Raw genomic sequence first — 17,611 nt, forward strand, 5'->3', positions numbered from 1 at the left:
AGGTCAGTGAGTGCCAAGGTTACATCAGTTTTCAAAGACGCCCATGTAGCAAAAACATTGTCTACTATACATGACAAATATGTTGTCGTATTATCAGACAAAGCCCAAAACAACATTGTTTTGTCTGCAAAACGTTTTACATCAAATGTTTATTATTAGAGGTAGACGTAGAAAATAAAAGCAGTGATAAGACCTATACTGCTACCACACTTTCCAAAGAAGAGATTGTGGAAAACCATAAATCTGTGCTGTCCTCTTTTGGTCTCTCTACCAAGAACGATGATTGTGATTTACCGTCTATGTACTGGATTCCTAAACTCCACAAGAATTCATACAAACAACGTTTCATAGCTGGATTTGCAAAATGTACCGCCAAACCTCTTTCAATACTTTTAACTTCTTACTCACAACTGCTAAAGAGAGTTTGCAATCCTCCCACAAGATTTTTTTTCAACAGTATATACTTCTATTCCCCATACTCATTTAAAATCCCAACTTAAAAACATTATACATCGTTGTTTTTCCAAAAAAAGATGGTACACCTAGATACAAATATATAGTCCTTGGTAGAGAATCCTCATACTTTGTAAGAAATAATTCCAAATCATCTTCCAGATATACAGAGGAAGATGTTTACAAAATGCTGGAATTTTTAATCGACAACATATTTGTTCAGTGTGGTAAACGTGTATTTCAACAAACGGTCGGCATTCCAATGGGAACAAATTGTGCTCCTTTACTTGCTGACCTATTCCTTCACTCTTATGAAGCTGACATTGTAGCTGATCTGATCCGAAAGAAAGAATATCGTTTGGCTAGATCCTTTAATCTCAGTTTCCAATATATAGATGACGTATTATCTTTAAACAATCCTAATTTCGGATATTTGATACATCACATTTACCCCAAAGAACTTGAGATAAAGGATACTACAGATACTGTAGCTGTAAAGTCAGCTTCATATCTTGACCTACACTTCGAAATCGATGGTAAAGGAAAACTATTAACCAAACTTTACGACAAACGTGATGACTTTTCATTCAAAATTGTCCACGTTCCTTTCATATGTGGCAACATCCCTTCAGCACCTGCGTATGGAGTGTTCATATCACAACTCATACGTTATGCCAGAGCTTGCCGAGACTACGCAGACTTCTTGTATCGGGCTAGGACTCTAACAATAGGGTTCTGGAACAGGATTATGTTGTTACAAGATTGAAGTCATCACTACAGAAATATTATGGTCGTCATCATGAAATCGTGGATCGTTATGGTGTATCCATCTGCACCATGAAAACTGATTTATTCAACGGGTCATTGTTTTTCTTTCCTCGTGTGTCTACCCCGGACTTGACTTTTTATGAGCAACTCGGCTGGTGTTTCTAGAAAAGCAGAGGCCGCTTACCCTACCGGTACACCTGGTCCATGCTCCCAGTTTTTGGTGGAGTCCGAGTTGCTCATTTGCTTTTGTTACTTTATATTCTTTGTTGTGTATGTCTGTTTTCCATGTCTGGTCTTTGTCCCTGGATTACATTCTTTTGATTACCGCTATAACCTTGGTTCCCTTGATTACTCTTTCTATGTTATTTAATAATATTATGCATATTATTGAAATCAAAACATTTAATATCCCTGAATCGATGGCTAAATTAGCATAGTAGGAATGACTGAATGTTGATTATTATTTCCTCGGGATCATTATGCAAAATGTAACTGCCCATCAAAAGCATGGAAAACTTACATCTTTTAATTTTTTTACTTTTCATTGATTAATAACCAAAAATTAAGGCTATATGTAACTCGACATATCAAGGAAAATTGCACTTTAGCAAGATCTGCATAGTTCCGGTTTCAAATGATCCAATGTTACACGTTTCAATTTTTATTGTTTTCAATGTACATTTAATTAGTGTAGACCAATTTGAGTTTGAATTTAAAGACATTCTTTTTTTATCTTACACCGGCTAAAAATACATCTTATGTGATGCAATCAAAGTAAAAAACCACCAAAAAACACATAAAACGGGTATGTTCATTTCAAAGGTCTCTTGTATCCTTCAACTATAAGAATTGGGAGTCGCGGAGAAAAATAAAAACGTATTATAAGAACTGCAATTTCATTTATTAATAATCCTTAAACAAGAGGCTCCCTGGAGCCTGAATCTCTCACCTGGTTAAATTTTTGCCTATTAAGGGCAATAACTCTAACAAGTGGTTGTCAGACAATTTTGGCTTCATTTGATTCATTGAACACATTTGTAAGTCTTATAATAAGGATCATTTCTGCAATTGAAAGCTATTGGCTAAACCTAACAGATTTGGAGATGTATGCAAGAATCTGCTGTCTGATCCCATTGTTCTATTTTTAGAACCGGCAGCCATGTTTTTTTTTCAGCGATGAAAAAACTGTCATTTCATTAAGGATACCCTATAAAACAAAAATGTCAACTTTCATTCAATTCTGTAGAGCAGTTTCTGGGGAGAAGTTTTTTTTTAAGTAATAACATCATAAACAGAAAGAAACGTCCAAAAATGGCAATAACTCAAACATGGGTCAACAAATTGTCAACAAATTTGACCACAGACAGATCTCTTCATGCTGAATAATTTTACCCTATGTCAGATTTTGATTAAACCTTACCGTTTTGGAGATATATGCAAAAATCTGCTGTCAGACCCAAATGTTCAATTTTTAGTAACAGCGGCCATGCTTTATAACAGATCAAAAATCCAGACGGTCATTTTGTTAAGGATGCCCTTTAAAACAAAAATACCAACTTTCATTGAATTCTGTAAAGTAGTTTCTGAGGAGAGGATTTTTAAAAAAAACAGCAAAAAACGTCCAAAAAGGGCAATAACTCCCCCATGGTGAACAAATTTCACCAAAATTTGGCCACAGACAGATCTCATTATGCTGAATAATTTTACCCCATGTCCGAATTTGGCTAAACCTAACGGTTTTGGAGATATACGAGAGAAACAAATGTCTGACCCCTACGTTCTATTTTAAGTTACGGCGGTCATGTTTTCGGCGAATCAAAAATCCTCACATCAGTTCTATGCATGATACTCCAAGGAACATTCAAACTTCAAACAAAGTTTAGTTCAAATTGGTCGGGTAGTTTCAGAGGAGAAGAGTTTTGAAAAATTGTTCACGACGACAACGACGACGACGGACGTCGACGGACGCCAAGTGATGACAATAGCTTTAAACAACAACTTTACCTTTAATAGATTTTATTCTGGTTATATAGCCAAAATATACTCGAGTCGATAGTTTGCGACATTCAACTTTCACTCATAATTAAACCTATAAATCTGTTTCACATTTAGAAATGCCGTGAAGTGGTCGATTAAAAGAAAACAAACAAAAAAAACATATTGACTGTGCACTTATCTTTATAACCTTACTTGTTACTCTCAAATCGTAAGTATGTGAAAAAGCTCTAACGGTTCCCATTTCCAAACGATATACAAAACATGATTATATATTGCAACATTGAAATTTCATTTATTATGTTAACATCCTATGTTCTAGGGATTAAAATTGGGAATAAAATTATCTAAAAATTAATTTATTCTGAGGAAACAAATGGTTTCTTATCAGACGACCTATCCACTCTGAGAAGGAGCGAAATAAAGCGGACAAGTTAAGGATGCACGTAAAATATTACCTGGTTTTATGAGCGTCAACTTATTTTTCACATTCCTTATTTGGACACGGTTCGTTTCTACGCCCTTTGAAGTACGACAAGTTGCCTTGCAACAAGCCAGTTAAATGGACTGTTCATCGAGGAGCCATTATCTTTCTTAAAAGAACAAGATATATCCTTGCACATGCTGAAGGAAATGACAATAAAAATAAATTATAGCAAAACCTAAGCATGTTGTTTACTGATATCTAGTCCGTTGTATTTGGAAAGTAGTTGCTTTCCATTTGTCCCGTGATAAGCCCCATGCAGGTCCGGGTGTTAAAAAAATAGACCTGCAGCAGCGCTAAGCTTGTCGTAAAAGGCGACTAAAAAGTAATCAGAAACCTAGCCGGGGGCTAGGCGCTCTGTCCACAGAGCAACTGGGATGTGTGCCCCAGGTGGTGGAATGCGGTACCCCTGGCATGTTACATGCTGGGGTTGTCAGGCTATAATACGGAAAACCTGACCGCAAACCATAGTGGTGCACCGTGTTGGGAAAGATGTCACGTTCCTCGCACGTTAAAGAACCCTTTTGTGGTATTCGATAGGAGTAGGAACCTTTGCGCTCAACCACAGGAGGCTAAATTGCTCGATCTTACCCATCCCCCCTTTTTCTAGTGGCAATCAAAATTTGTCCACCCTATTATCCTTGTGTCACATCCTTTTTTTCTTTTCACCATCACTTCATGTTCATTTTATCATCCATTTCATGTTCATCGTCTGAATATAGCTGAAATATTGCTGCTCGGACGTTAAACCCCAACAAACAAACAAAGTTTGTCACAAATTATTGCTAGCCTGCACTGCACTAGATATTTAGGCATATTTGCATTTCCGAACAAAAATCTGTTCTGGTAAGTTTGTACATCTATTTTAAAATTTGATGTTTATACTTCTGTTGTTAGGAAAATATGGCTGTAATAACATGTTTTGTGAAGGAATGAAACATCCATATATGTTAGATTATGTATAGAATGCCATTAAGCAAAGTTTTCAGTAACATACAAATTGCATTTTTAACATCTTGACTAAAATTATCTTGATAATTAATGTCTTAGATTTTGACTTTAGCTGAAACTTAAGGCCGATTTAACCTAACAAACAAAAAATGTGAGATACTTTCTCGGATCTCTGAAAAACGAATGAAAAAAAACTATTGAGATGATAATTTTCTTTTGTTGAGAATAGTCCCTATATCGTAAATGTAACCATTTTTTAAAGAATGAATTATTGAAAGTATAAAGTTTTCCATTTTGAAAATTATCTTTTTTTAATTTAACTTGAAATTACTCATATGCATTGGTTAAGATTATAAATACCGGTATATTTCCATAATAACTTCGCCATGGAAACTCAATTTTGCGCAAAACTAGTCCTCCCCATATCCCCTGTGTACAACTGTTTTTAAACGTTTTGTCTTTTATTTAAGTTTATTCTTAAATGACGCTTTTGTAAAACATACATGTGGCAATGATTAAAACGCTGAGTGGGGCTTGTTAATGTGTCATAATATATTACATTACCATCCTCGAAGTTAAATTTTAAGTAACACTCCAGCTAAGAATTATGCAAAATGTGATACATGGCTGGGAAGTCTATACATATTTTTATTTTTGATTCTAGCGGAAATCACAAGAATGTAATCAAGGGACAAATACCAGACAGGGAAAACAGACACAACAAAGAACATAAATAACCAAAAAATACATACAAAGCAACAAAAGCAAATGATCAAATCGGACTCCACAAAAAACTGGGAGCATGGACCAGGTGCACCGGTAGGATAAGCGTCCTCTGCTTTTCTAGAAATATCCACCGAGTTTCTCATAAAAAGGCAAGTCCGGGGTAGACGAAAGAGAACAGGAAAACTATGACATGCTGAACAAATAGGTTCTCATGGTGCAGATAATTGTAGTATTCTAACGTGGTGTTGCGTGTTCGTTCTTTAAAGGGACAACAAAACAAATTCAACTAATAACAATGAACTTTGTGACAGTCGGACAGGAAGCTTAATTTTAGTGAATAAACTTTTATTAATTACTTTAATACAACCTCGTTGAATCTTGATCAGTTCAACAATTAAGCTAGGAGTTATCTTACAGTAAGTCTTGAATTAAACGTCATTTGTAATTATCAGGTGCCATTAAAACATCTAGCACTTGAGAACGAATATGCTATGGCCAAGTATTATTGTCTGAAACATTTAGGAAATTAACTGTCGCTTTTTTTCAAAACTGTCATAAACGTCTCGGTAAATAATCCCACATCTTAAATATTTACCTTGCGAGGTTACTTGCACTCTGGTCTCACAGATTATTTTTTTTCTCATTATATACATTGTAATCATTCTGATCACAACTTTACTTTAGCCATCTAAGTCCTTCAAAGGCCTATTCATTCCCACCACGTGACTGACAAGAATTTTTAATCTCAAGGCATCTTCTACTTACACTTCAAATATGTAGATGAATAAAATAGATAGAATGTGTTTCATCCGAAAAAAATTACTGTAAACTTGGATATTCATGAATCGTTCCTGAGCAAGAGTCAGCATCTAATTAAAGATATTTTCAACAAATACTTATAAAGTGTAAGAGCGAAAGCTAAAATAAGAAACATTCTCATGAATAAAAAGGAACTGACGTGGTCTCGCTGTAACATAGCTTTTTACGTGTGCACCTACACATGATCAAAACTCAAATCATACCTTTAATATATTCGTACACTTGAATACAATTTCTTTTTGTGCGAGATAACTGACTGTTAAATTGTGATATTCATAAATGATATGATTTAAATAACTGAATTTCACTTTGCATTCACTGTGAATCAACTAAAAGAATACCGTCTTGTCTATGGCCATTGTATTGCATTGGATATAAATGAATCTACCTGAGAGTGTCGCCATTAAAGTATTTAACATATTAGTTCAGAATATTGATAGTTCATTAAAGAATACAATTTGTCTTGTCTTCAAAATATAGATGAAATGGCTCACATTTGTAATGACCAACCTAAAATCAGCTAATCATGTAGACGAATTTCTAATGTGATACAGTATCTCCAGGCATACCAGTACACCCCTGGTCATCTTACAGTAACTTTGTTTTTTGGGGGGTTTTTTGGTTTTTGTTTTTGTTTTTGGTTTTGGTTTCTTTAATAACAGTCGTCTTTACACAATCTCCTTCTCAGTCCTATAACCGCTCCCTGGTGAACTAAGTATACGTTAATTAGCAAATTGGCTCTGCTAATCGTAATGTGAAAATTTTTACAAGGCGTGAACACTACTGAAACAGTTTATGGTGTACTATACTAATTTACATACAATGTAGATGTGTAAAGCTTTGAAATACACATTTATTCTTTATGCAGGAGTTTGGTTTTTACTAGGGTTCATATAATTATGTGATTTTCATCTTGAGCTCAAAAGTACGTTCATCTTTCATTATAATGTTCCCATGTCTGCTTAACCAAGATTTATCTATTTATAGTTATATGATCGTCAATTTTCTCGACAGGTGCCCATCTATAATTTAAATTAAACAATATTCAAGGTATGTATTCCAACAAAAGATATAGATTTATGTTATTTTATGAATTTTCTTCTACAGTTATACACACTATAATCATCGAAAGAGAATATGTGTAATAAATAGTTAAATCACTAATCAGGATACACTTGAGTAAAGCGTACAGCAAATCATGATGTTATCTTGTAAAGTTTGACATGATTACCATCAATTTCAACTGCGAGAAGCTTATGATTTGCTTGATATGCTATATAACGAGGACGCTTTACTCTATCGTGCTCACATAAAAGATGATATACAAATCCATCTAGAGAGTTTATCTGTAATACTTTGTTTTCGCAACTGCTTGCCACGAATAGAGTATCATCGACGAGAACGATTCCTCGTGGGCTATTAATTTTGACAGTCCAGGACATGCTCCATTGACCGTTTACTTTAAAATTAACGCAGTGGATTGCTTCTCTTACGACGTCACCGACGTAGAGGTTCCCTTTTGTTACATCTAGGGCAAGGCGTATGGTGTTTCCAGTGAATTGTCCGAAAGTTCTCTGATTTCCAGGAATATTAAGTTTTTCTTTGAAATTCATATCGAAGATACGTATCACTCCGTCTTCTCCCTCTCCGTGTTCGACTGCAAAATGATCTTTGTTAAAAGCAATACTAAATGGCTTATCTTTGAACTTGTATGAGGAATGATTCCGGATCCTATTTTCAAATCTGAATAAACGAATTTCCTTCTTATCGGCAACAGTAACTGCGACAATATCATTAGAAGTTAATGCCATTCCACGTGGATCATCTTTTAATTCTTTGGCATGTACGAATTTTAAGTTTGAACCGTACATTTTCAATGTTTGATTTTTATAATCTGCAATAACAATTCTTCTATCAGATAAGATTGCTATTCCTCGAACACGAGTAACTTCTTTATCGCCAGGAGCAGACGTCATAATTTCATTTGAATAAATTCCTGTAAATTTTCCTTTTTCAATATTTACTTGTGCAGTGGAAGCTAGCGATGATCGTCGAGTATCCTCTTTAATTACCGATACTAGTGATTCCGAGTCATCACGGTGAAGTACTTTAACAGCAATAACAATATGATCTTTCGTCGCTTTCTGTCTAGAATGTGGCTTCTTACAATTTTCACATAGCAGTTGTTTGCAGTCAAGGCATATGCAAATACCGACATCTCCACAATCATTTCCACAGGTTGCACTTGTTTCACTTTTACTAAGGTCTTGGTCTTGGACAGATGCATCAAACAGGGTATGAGCTCGAGTGGTTTTAGATTTCCTATGGAATCTAGTACAGGCATTACAGAAAAGTTGTTCACAAATAGCACAAAATGATTCTATTTCAACCTGTTCGCAACCATCGCAAACATTTTGCGCCGTTGCCATCTCTACAACATAGAAACATTTTGATATAAGAAAAAAAAAATTTAAAAGAAAACGGTGAAAAGAGAAAGTCATTGCTGAAGAACGTAAAAGGAATATTTAACAAATAGCTCTGCTAATTTAGTCTTCAACCGAAGTTAGGAGAAACAAATGCTTAAATGATGTATGTACTTACCAAAAAATAAAAGGTTCGTTTACGCAAGTCTAAATATTTGTCGCCTACAATATGGCAATTTGCCAAAGATATCAATTGCACATTTCGATTTAGCGTCTTCAGAAAATCGATATGACATTATACAGGTAAATCTTTAAACAACTAAATTTAGATTCAATATTCAAAAATTACAGTATAGTCTAGTTTCGATATTATTGGATACTTAAAATATATAATAGTTACATGCCATCAATGTCGTCTTTACACATTTTAAACATTCAACACGTACTGGTAGTTTAAGACTAACAGTATCTCTAATTGACATAATTTTAATTCTTAAGGGTTTATACTATTGAAAGAATATTTTATTGTATGGTTAACAGCCTGTGCGAAATACGCGTATTTTAAACTGAATCAGTTAAAATTACAGATCTACGATATATAGCTTCAGTGAGCTCCCAAAGCGACAAAAGTTCCCAGCAGACCACACTTCTACGTTTAGCGCTGTGTCTAACTGCAAGCATTGCTTCTGTCTATTCTGCAATCAGAAACATTGTCGGGAGAACATTTTCTATATTAAATTCAAAGACTGAAGTCTTCAAGGTCGCTAATCGTCAAATATTCACTCTCACTGATTTTTACATACTTTAAACATCCGTAATGGTACAAATGCGATACGCCCTTAAATTGGGTGACTTCCGCTAAAATCTTGGTTCCCTTCATATTACTGCGTACTAGTTCGCAACCGTTCTGACACGAATGGCTATATATAGATATCGGTGTCCTAGTAATATATATGACCTTTATATAATCAATTGTAAAGAAGGCCTGTGTTTGAATCGGAAACTGGGTAATATTACAGAAATTCAATGCTAACCGTTAATTTATCTTTTAATGTAAATTCCCGTTCTAATACAAGCAAAAAATACGCATATAGATATGTGTATGATATGTTTTTTAAAAAAGGTACGTTGTAGCGATCTTTGGGTCGCTTATGATATTGACAGGGAACCAGATTTAGCAGCTGGCAATGAATATTCATAAATATCGGGGCGTGTTAATGTATATGACCTATATAGCCTCAATTCCTGAATCGAAAACCGGGTAATGTTCAAAGCACACTGATCATTATATGTAAACTTCCCGTTCCCATACGTGCAATGGCGTTGCGTACGTTGTTGGTGTCGCATTCGATTGAACCGGGGCTGGTTACGAAAACCGGAATATTGCTATTAGAATGTGGAGTTATCAAAGGCAATATAGATATTGAAATGTTCGAAAATGTTGTTTTAGGATTACAATCAAAAATCTTTGAAAAATGCCGTAAATTGTGGAGGGAAAGCATTATTCTATCACAAGAACGTCCATTTTCATTTGTGGACGGGTAACATTAAAAATGCTTGCTTCCCATTTCACCAATATATCTAAGTTGTTTCTTGGCCTATTTTGATAAGAACAAACTTTTTTGGAAAGAGCAGTTTGTGCTGAAGATGATGTCATATTTTTCATGACGTAATTATAAGATCAAAGCGTATTACAATATCACAAACATCTCCTCTTTGATGTGGACATCGCAAAAATAGAAAGAAACCGATTTGATGACAAAATGTTAGACATTTTTTTCAAGTTATGCGAACAGCTTTTTTAATCGGGACTTTCATTAACTATATTGATAATTTGTTACATAACCCCAATCTATCTATATATATTAAATGTTCAGTCAGTCTTTTGTTTTGTTAAAAGCCTTTTTGTCCGTATTTCAATTATGTCACAAATCTTAATTTTTTTGACGTTGGTCATTGGCAACTTTCTTGCTTACGGTTGCAAAATATAGCAACGAATAGTATTTTTACCAAAGTATATTCACGCTTAAAGGACTGTATAAATATTCAGAATATTAAGTTTATTATAAAAAATAATGAGTTTTATTGTCTAATAGCAGATAAACACGCACGTATGTTGTGATGTCACGTTGTCTTTTTCCCGACGTTTTCTACACGTTGCGTGCTACCCAGTCTATATCAAAAACTTTTTTCGTTAGCTTTGAGTGAACTAATAACTATGAAATTTTGAATTTTACATGTATATATGCTGCAGATAGTATATCTAAAAATAATGGTACTTGGTTGAACATGTATCTAAGAGCAGCATTTTTTCTGTATCTAACCAAAATATCACAACATCTAAAATTCGTATACTTTATTTATTCACAATTCGAACGAATTGTTCAAAAAGGCAAATGGTGTTGAATCGATTTCTTCATAAACTTAAAAATGTATTCATACTCCTCTATGGTTTTATCATTTTATCTGGCTTAACAAATGGATTATATATATAAAACCGTGTCTAACGAAAATGTCACAAAGCGCATTTTTTGACGTTTCTAAAGTAACGTTCATTTTTGCGACGTAAAAACTCTTAACGTCAATTTTAAAGTAGCAGTCCGCCTAAGAATCATGCAATTTTCACTGAAAGGGATTTTTTGATGTCAGATATTTTATCCAAATTGACTTTAAATCAGTTGGATATATAAGAAAAACAATGAATAAAATGAAAAAATGAAAAATGTTTTCACCGTTCCCATAGCAACAACCACTCCTTAGCAACCACTAATAATCACAAAAACATCACAATTTGAATGTATTTTTTATATCTAATGGTGGAAATTTACCAAACTAAATAATTATATTAGTGAAGTGTGTCGTATGAGAAACAATTTACAATAAAGTACAAAGCAATCTGATTGGTTAAGAGCTGGTTACCATAGCAACCAAATTCTTAATTTTTGACAATTTGAAATATACGAAAATAGGCTATCTTCAGACCCGTTTTGCTAACAAGAGCAAGAAGATATTAATTAAATGTCTGCATGGTGTGTAGTAGATGTTCTCCACTGAAACATATCAAAAATAAAAATATGTAGCATATCTTTATTTTCTGCTCATTTGGACCTTAAATCACCCCCATAAAGACTTTTCTTCTTCTTAACGCTTTTCATACAAACTTTGTCCAGATCATAACTTTTTTGTCTTTTGACCTAGACTTCTAATATTTGGTATGTTGGTGTATCCTCTCGGGCGGAGTGTCGCGTACCAGAATGAGTGACCTTTGACCTTGACCTTTAAACTCAAGGTCAAATAACATACAAATTTTGGCAAAATACGATACACAATTTTGTATGTGCCATTACTTTTTGGTCTTTGTACTTAGATATCTGACCTGTTTGACATTTAAGTAAATCCCATCAAGTTAGAGTGAAATGTTCTAGATTGGTTGACTTTTGACTCCAAGGTCAATTGACATACAAAATTTTGGCCAAATATCATACAAAATTTTGGCCGGGCCATAATTTTCTTTTGTCTTTTTACTTAGACATCTGATATTTGGTATGGGGTTATGTTTTCCCAAGGGGAGGCGCCTCGTACTAGATTGGTTGACATTTGAACTTGACCCTTGACCTCATGGTCAAATAACATATCAACTTTTGACTTGATGAGTGTTAATGAGGACAGATGATACTAAGTTGTTTTTATTAATTTCTGTATTTTGAGAGAATTCCATCAGACCCAAGAATAATATTTCTTGTTTTTGTTGATCAACTCTTGACAATACATGTATATCCCATTTCCATCTTTTAACTACTGTTTTACTGAAATGCACATCTTCTTATCAAAATGTCCAAGGTTTACATTCTTTTGATTTCCGCTAGAATCTTGGTTTCCATGATTACTCTTGTAAACATGAACATGTAGGTTCATGTTTACAGAATATTTCAAAATGTTTTATAATTTTGTTGTTTAAACATAATGTCACAATACTGTGACTTACTCAACATGGAATTTGTGCCAAAAATTTAGATAAGAACAATTGGAAATTCAACATTTATCATATATTATAGAACCATTATAAATGGATAACTGGAGGCTTACAAGAGCCTGAATCGTTCACCTGGTTTACCATTTGTTTATCAGAAAAAAATGGCAATGAGACAGGCTAAGTTAAAATTAACTGAATAGCCAAATGCAGGAAATGTTTTAGTAACATTTTATGACCTGAACCAGAATTTTGCTGAAGGCAACAGTTTTTTGAATTATTTAAAAAAAAAACTCTTCTGACCTCTATGTTCCATTTTTAGTATAGGCAACCATATACATTTTTAATGGATTAAAAAATCCAAGTCATTTCGAGCACAATACACTAAAGAATTCATATGCTTTATTTCCATTAACTGATCTTAAATGGTTTTAGAGAAGAAGATTTTCAAAATTGCACATGTACATGTGGAAAAATTAAGAATTGTTTCAGGAGCCATAACTCCTACATTAGTAGACGAATCGTTTCGAAAATGTCGGTATTGGTCAATGATGGTTTGTACGGTCTTGACTATCCTTACGGATCTCGCACGACCGCCCCTTACGGGTATTCTCTTAGTAAATGTTTGTTAGTAGTTGGAGGTAGCGGAGCTCAACTTTTGCGATACCCGACCGAAGAACTCAGTCAGAGTATGTCTTACTAGCGGCTGGGCTGCTCTGTTGACGCTCTGGCCTACTCCCAGACCCACATGGGTCCGAGAGCGTTTCCCCAATCTAACTGTTTGGGAGTACGTCAACGTGAAGAGTGAAATGTTGGTCATTCTTATAATGCTGAACTATATAACCCTCCAAAAAAGGGCAACAACCTTTGAGTTGTTTGCAAAAAATTGCCTTCTGACCCCTATGTTCTATTTTTAGTAACAGGGCTTATGTTTTTGTCATGGATCAAGAATCCCAACATTTATTTTGTGTGGAATACCTTACAGAACAATTGTTTTTGAGGAGAATATTTTCAAAGTTGTACCTACGAGGAATGCCAAAAAAACTTTTATAGGGGTCATAACTCCTACATCAGTTGCAAATATCGTTTGCAGAATTTCGGCATAGGTAATCTCTTAATCCTGGACAATATTATCCCCTGCCACAATTTCGCTAAAGGCAACGGTTTTTTTAGTTATTTTTTAAAAATGCCTTTAGACACCTATGTTCTATTTCTAGTAACGGCGGCTATGTTTTTTTTCACGAATCATAAATCCCAACGGTCATTTTGTGCACAATTATCTAGAGGAGGAGAATTTCGAAAATTTGTCGATGACGAGGGACGCCAAGTGATGGCATAAGCTTACGTGGCCTTTGGCAAGGAAAGCTAAAAATAACAAATGTTTGTTTACTGGCCTGTTACCCTACATCTATTACATGTAGCTGTCTAGAAACTATGTGAGATCCAAACATGGGTAACCTAAAATTATACATTTCATTTTGTCGTGGCATTTAAGAATAAATTGCATAATTGTAAAATGCCAACTACTTTAATTTATAGTCAACAGGTTTACAAGATCTTCCTACTTATTATTGTCCATAGATGAGATCAGAAGTAAACTTTAATACAGTCTATGAAATGTCAAATATAGGTTGCAGACTTCGTTTGGATGCTGATTCAATATTCTTGATGCATCCGTATATGACTTCAGTTATATAATCCTGCCTTTTATATTTAAGGAGGTATGATACCAAAAGTACTAAATCGTTATGTTTTTTCAAAAAATTAAGTTTTTGTGTCGTCTTTGGCATATTCCTTTATATATTTTTCCGTATATTCAACTATGTTGCAACACAGACATAAACATGTAGGTATATTTATAAGAGAAATACATTTAGACGGACCTAGGAATTAGAGTGTTAAATCAGGTATAGAAAAGATTGCAACAAAAATGAAATTTAAAAAAGATTTTTGAAAATGATTTTATAGGCGTTAGAAAAGATTGCAACAAAATAAAATTTAAAAAAGATTTTTGAAAAAGTCAACAATGACAACAGACAACTACAACATACAGAAAGTGATGGCAATAGCTCACACTCACCTTCGTCCCAGATGAGCTTAAATATACGATGAGAAAACCGACCTCTTCTAACTAAATTCTGTTACTCAGAATGTTAGTTGAAAACGCCAGACTTTGATTAATTTAAGTTTTAATTAAACTAAATTAAATATCATCGTATTGGAACAAAATGTAAACTTGACATGTAACTTATCATTGCGAACTAAGTATGTCATTATTTGCAACCGTTCAGGAAAAAAGTCCTTATAACGATTATTTCTGTAAAGTTTGCTAAGTTCAAGGCCCGTAATTTCGGTAAAATCATCGAAGCGAAACCATACAAACTTGTATTGTAACTTATCACGGTTAATTTATAATAAAAATCATGTCTATATGTGATGATATTCAGAAAAAAAATGTCAGGAAAACGGTTATTTCTGTGAATTTTGATAAGTACAAAGCCCGTAATTTCGGTAAAAATTATCGAAAAGTAAACTTGACTTTTAACTTATCATGGTGAACTTATTAATCAAAAAAATAGTTCAATATCTGCAAGTGTCTGGAAAACTTAAGATGGACTGATGGACTGACGGTCAGACGAACGGGTCAAACACATACCCTGCGCGACTGCATTGCGTGGGGTATAATTATTTAAGCTCAGAGTTCTTCTCCTTTGAAATTAAGAGAAGACATATTGCGTAACAGATGTAAAAGATTAGTACTGCTACTGGAGTTACGCACAATCAGGTGATAAAGGACAAGTGATTCTTTACATTTACGACATACTGTGAGGTGAAATATTGCATGAAATCAGTCATTAACTTAAGCCAAAATTGTGTATGTCATTTGACCATAAGGTCAAAGGTCATGTTCAAAAGTCACACACCTTGGTACATGACATTCAACCTTAGCATGAAATACCCACATACCAAATGTCAGGCAAAACTTTGGGTGGTATTTTGCAAAAATGTGTATCTTATTTGCCCATGAGGTTGACTGGTTAAGGTTTGTTTGTTTGCTTGGGTTTAACGTCCGAGCAGCAATATTTCAGCTATATTCAGACGATGAACATGAAATGGATGATAAAATGAACATGAAATGATGATGAAATGAAAAAAGGATGGGACACAAGGATAATAGGGTCGACAAATTTTGATTGCCACTAAAAAGGGGGGATGGGTAAGGTCGGGCAATTTAGCCTCCTGTGGCGGAGCGCAAAGGTTCCTACTCCTATCGAATACCACAGCAAGGTTCTTTAACGTGCGAGGAACGTGACATCTTTCCCAACACGGTGCACCGCTATGGTTTGCAGTCAGGTTTTGTCATAGCCTGACAACCCAAGTATGTAACATGCCAGGGGTACCCCATTCCATCACCTGGGGAACACATCCCAGTTGCTCTGTGGGCAGAATGCCTAGCCCCTGGCTAGGTTTCTGAGCACTATTTAGTCGCATTTTACGACAAGCTTAGCGATTCTGCAGGCCTATTTATTTAACAACCGGACCTGCACGGGATGACAGGTTAAGGTAAAATTTCATCTATTCTGGTACGCAACATTCCACCTTGAGAGTATATACCAACATACTAAATGTTAGAAGTCTAGATCAAAAGACAAAAAGCGTTATGGTATGGACAAATTTTGTATGAATGGCATCAAACTTTGGTATGTTATTTGAGCATGAGGTCAAAAGTCAAGTTCAAATTTCAACCATCCTAGTATGTGATGCATGGCCTTCAGGTTTTATAATCCCATACCAAATATCAGATGTCTAAGTGAAAAGACAAAACAATTTTAGCCCAGACAAAATTTTGTATGGCATTTGGCCAAAATTTTGTATGTCATTTGACCTTGGAGTCAAAGGTCAAGGTCAAAAGTTATCCTATCTTGAACATTACAGTATACCTTAATGTGATTTCCTTACATACCAATAATCCGATATCTTGGTCAAAAGACAAAAAAAAACAATATGGCCAAGACAAAGTTTTTTATGGTATTTTGCCAAAACTTTTATGTTATTTGTCCTTGGGGCCAAAGGTCAAGGTCACCTACCTAAAACATTACTCCTTGCCTTGGTGTGATATACTTAAATGCCAAAGATCAGATATCTAAGTAAAAAGACCAAAAAATAATAGTACAGACAAAATTATGTATCGTATTTTGCCAAAATTTGTATGTTATTTGACATTGAGGTTAAAGGTCAAAGTCAAAAGTCTCCCACTCTGGTATGCGACAATCTACCCTGGGAGGATATACCAACATACCAAATATTAGAACTCTAGGTCAAAAGACAAAAAAGTTATGGTCTGGACAAAGTTTGTATGAAAAACATTAAAAGTCCTTACAGGGGGTGATTTTGGGTCCAGATGAGCAAAAAACAACGATATGCTACATATATTTATTTTTGATATGTTTCAATGGAGAGCACCTACTACACGTCCATGCATAGATTTAATTAATATCTTCTTGCTCTTGTTAGCAAAACGGGTCTGAACATAGCCTATTTTCGTACATTTCAAATTGTCAAAAATTACGAATTTTGGTTGCTATGGTAACCAGGTCTAAACAAATCAGATTGCTATGTACTTTATTGTAAATTGTTTCTCCTAAGACATACTTCATTAATATAATTATGTAGTTTGACAAATTTCCACTATTAAATATAAAAAAAAATACATGGTTACACAGTGAAAACATTTTTCATTTTTTTATATTAATTCTTGTTTTTTCCATTAAATCCTACATATTGCAAGTCAATTTGGTTCAAATGTCTGACATCGATAAATCACCCCCTGCATGATTCTTAAGTGGACAGCTACTTAAAAACAATAAAAAGTATTGAAAAGTTACGTGCTAGATTAAACTATTACGACTGTGGACGCAATGATAAAAAAAATACGATTTTAGCGGATCTGATAAAATAATGAAAGAAATGTTGAAAAGAAGACAGGAAAAAGCCCACCACGCGCTTGCACATTTGCTAGCG

The 17,611-nt window shown here is 34.4% G+C and overlaps 1 protein-coding gene across 1 annotated transcript; it reads right to left on the reverse strand.

Moving 5' to 3' along the window:
- Positions 1–5,805: 5,805 nt before the first annotated feature.
- Positions 5,806–8,897, reverse strand: LOC148628510 (uncharacterized). The gene is made up of 2 exons (XM_088588789.1): positions 8,798–8,897; positions 5,806–8,627 (listed from the first exon to the last, which is right to left on the reverse strand). The coding sequence occupies exon 2, from the start codon at positions 8,623–8,625 to the stop codon at positions 7,393–7,395; it is 1,233 nt and encodes a 410-aa protein (XP_088444915.1). The 5' UTR covers positions 8,626–8,627; positions 8,798–8,897; the 3' UTR covers positions 5,806–7,392.
- Positions 8,898–17,611: the final 8,714 nt, after the last annotated feature.

The sequence above is a fragment of the Perna viridis genome, chromosome 1 (assembly GCF_037379345.1).
Source record: "Perna viridis isolate PV_CMFRI_1.1 ecotype Kerala chromosome 1, ASM3737934v1, whole genome shotgun sequence".
NCBI classification, from domain to species: Eukaryota; Metazoa; Mollusca; class Bivalvia; order Mytilida; family Mytilidae; genus Perna; species Perna viridis.

What these genes read in the sequence shown, in the direction of transcription:
- LOC148628510 (XM_088588789.1), bottom strand. Translation starts at nt 8,625, where the DNA reads ATGGCAACGGCGCAAAATGTTTGCGATGGTTGCGAACAGGTTGAAATA.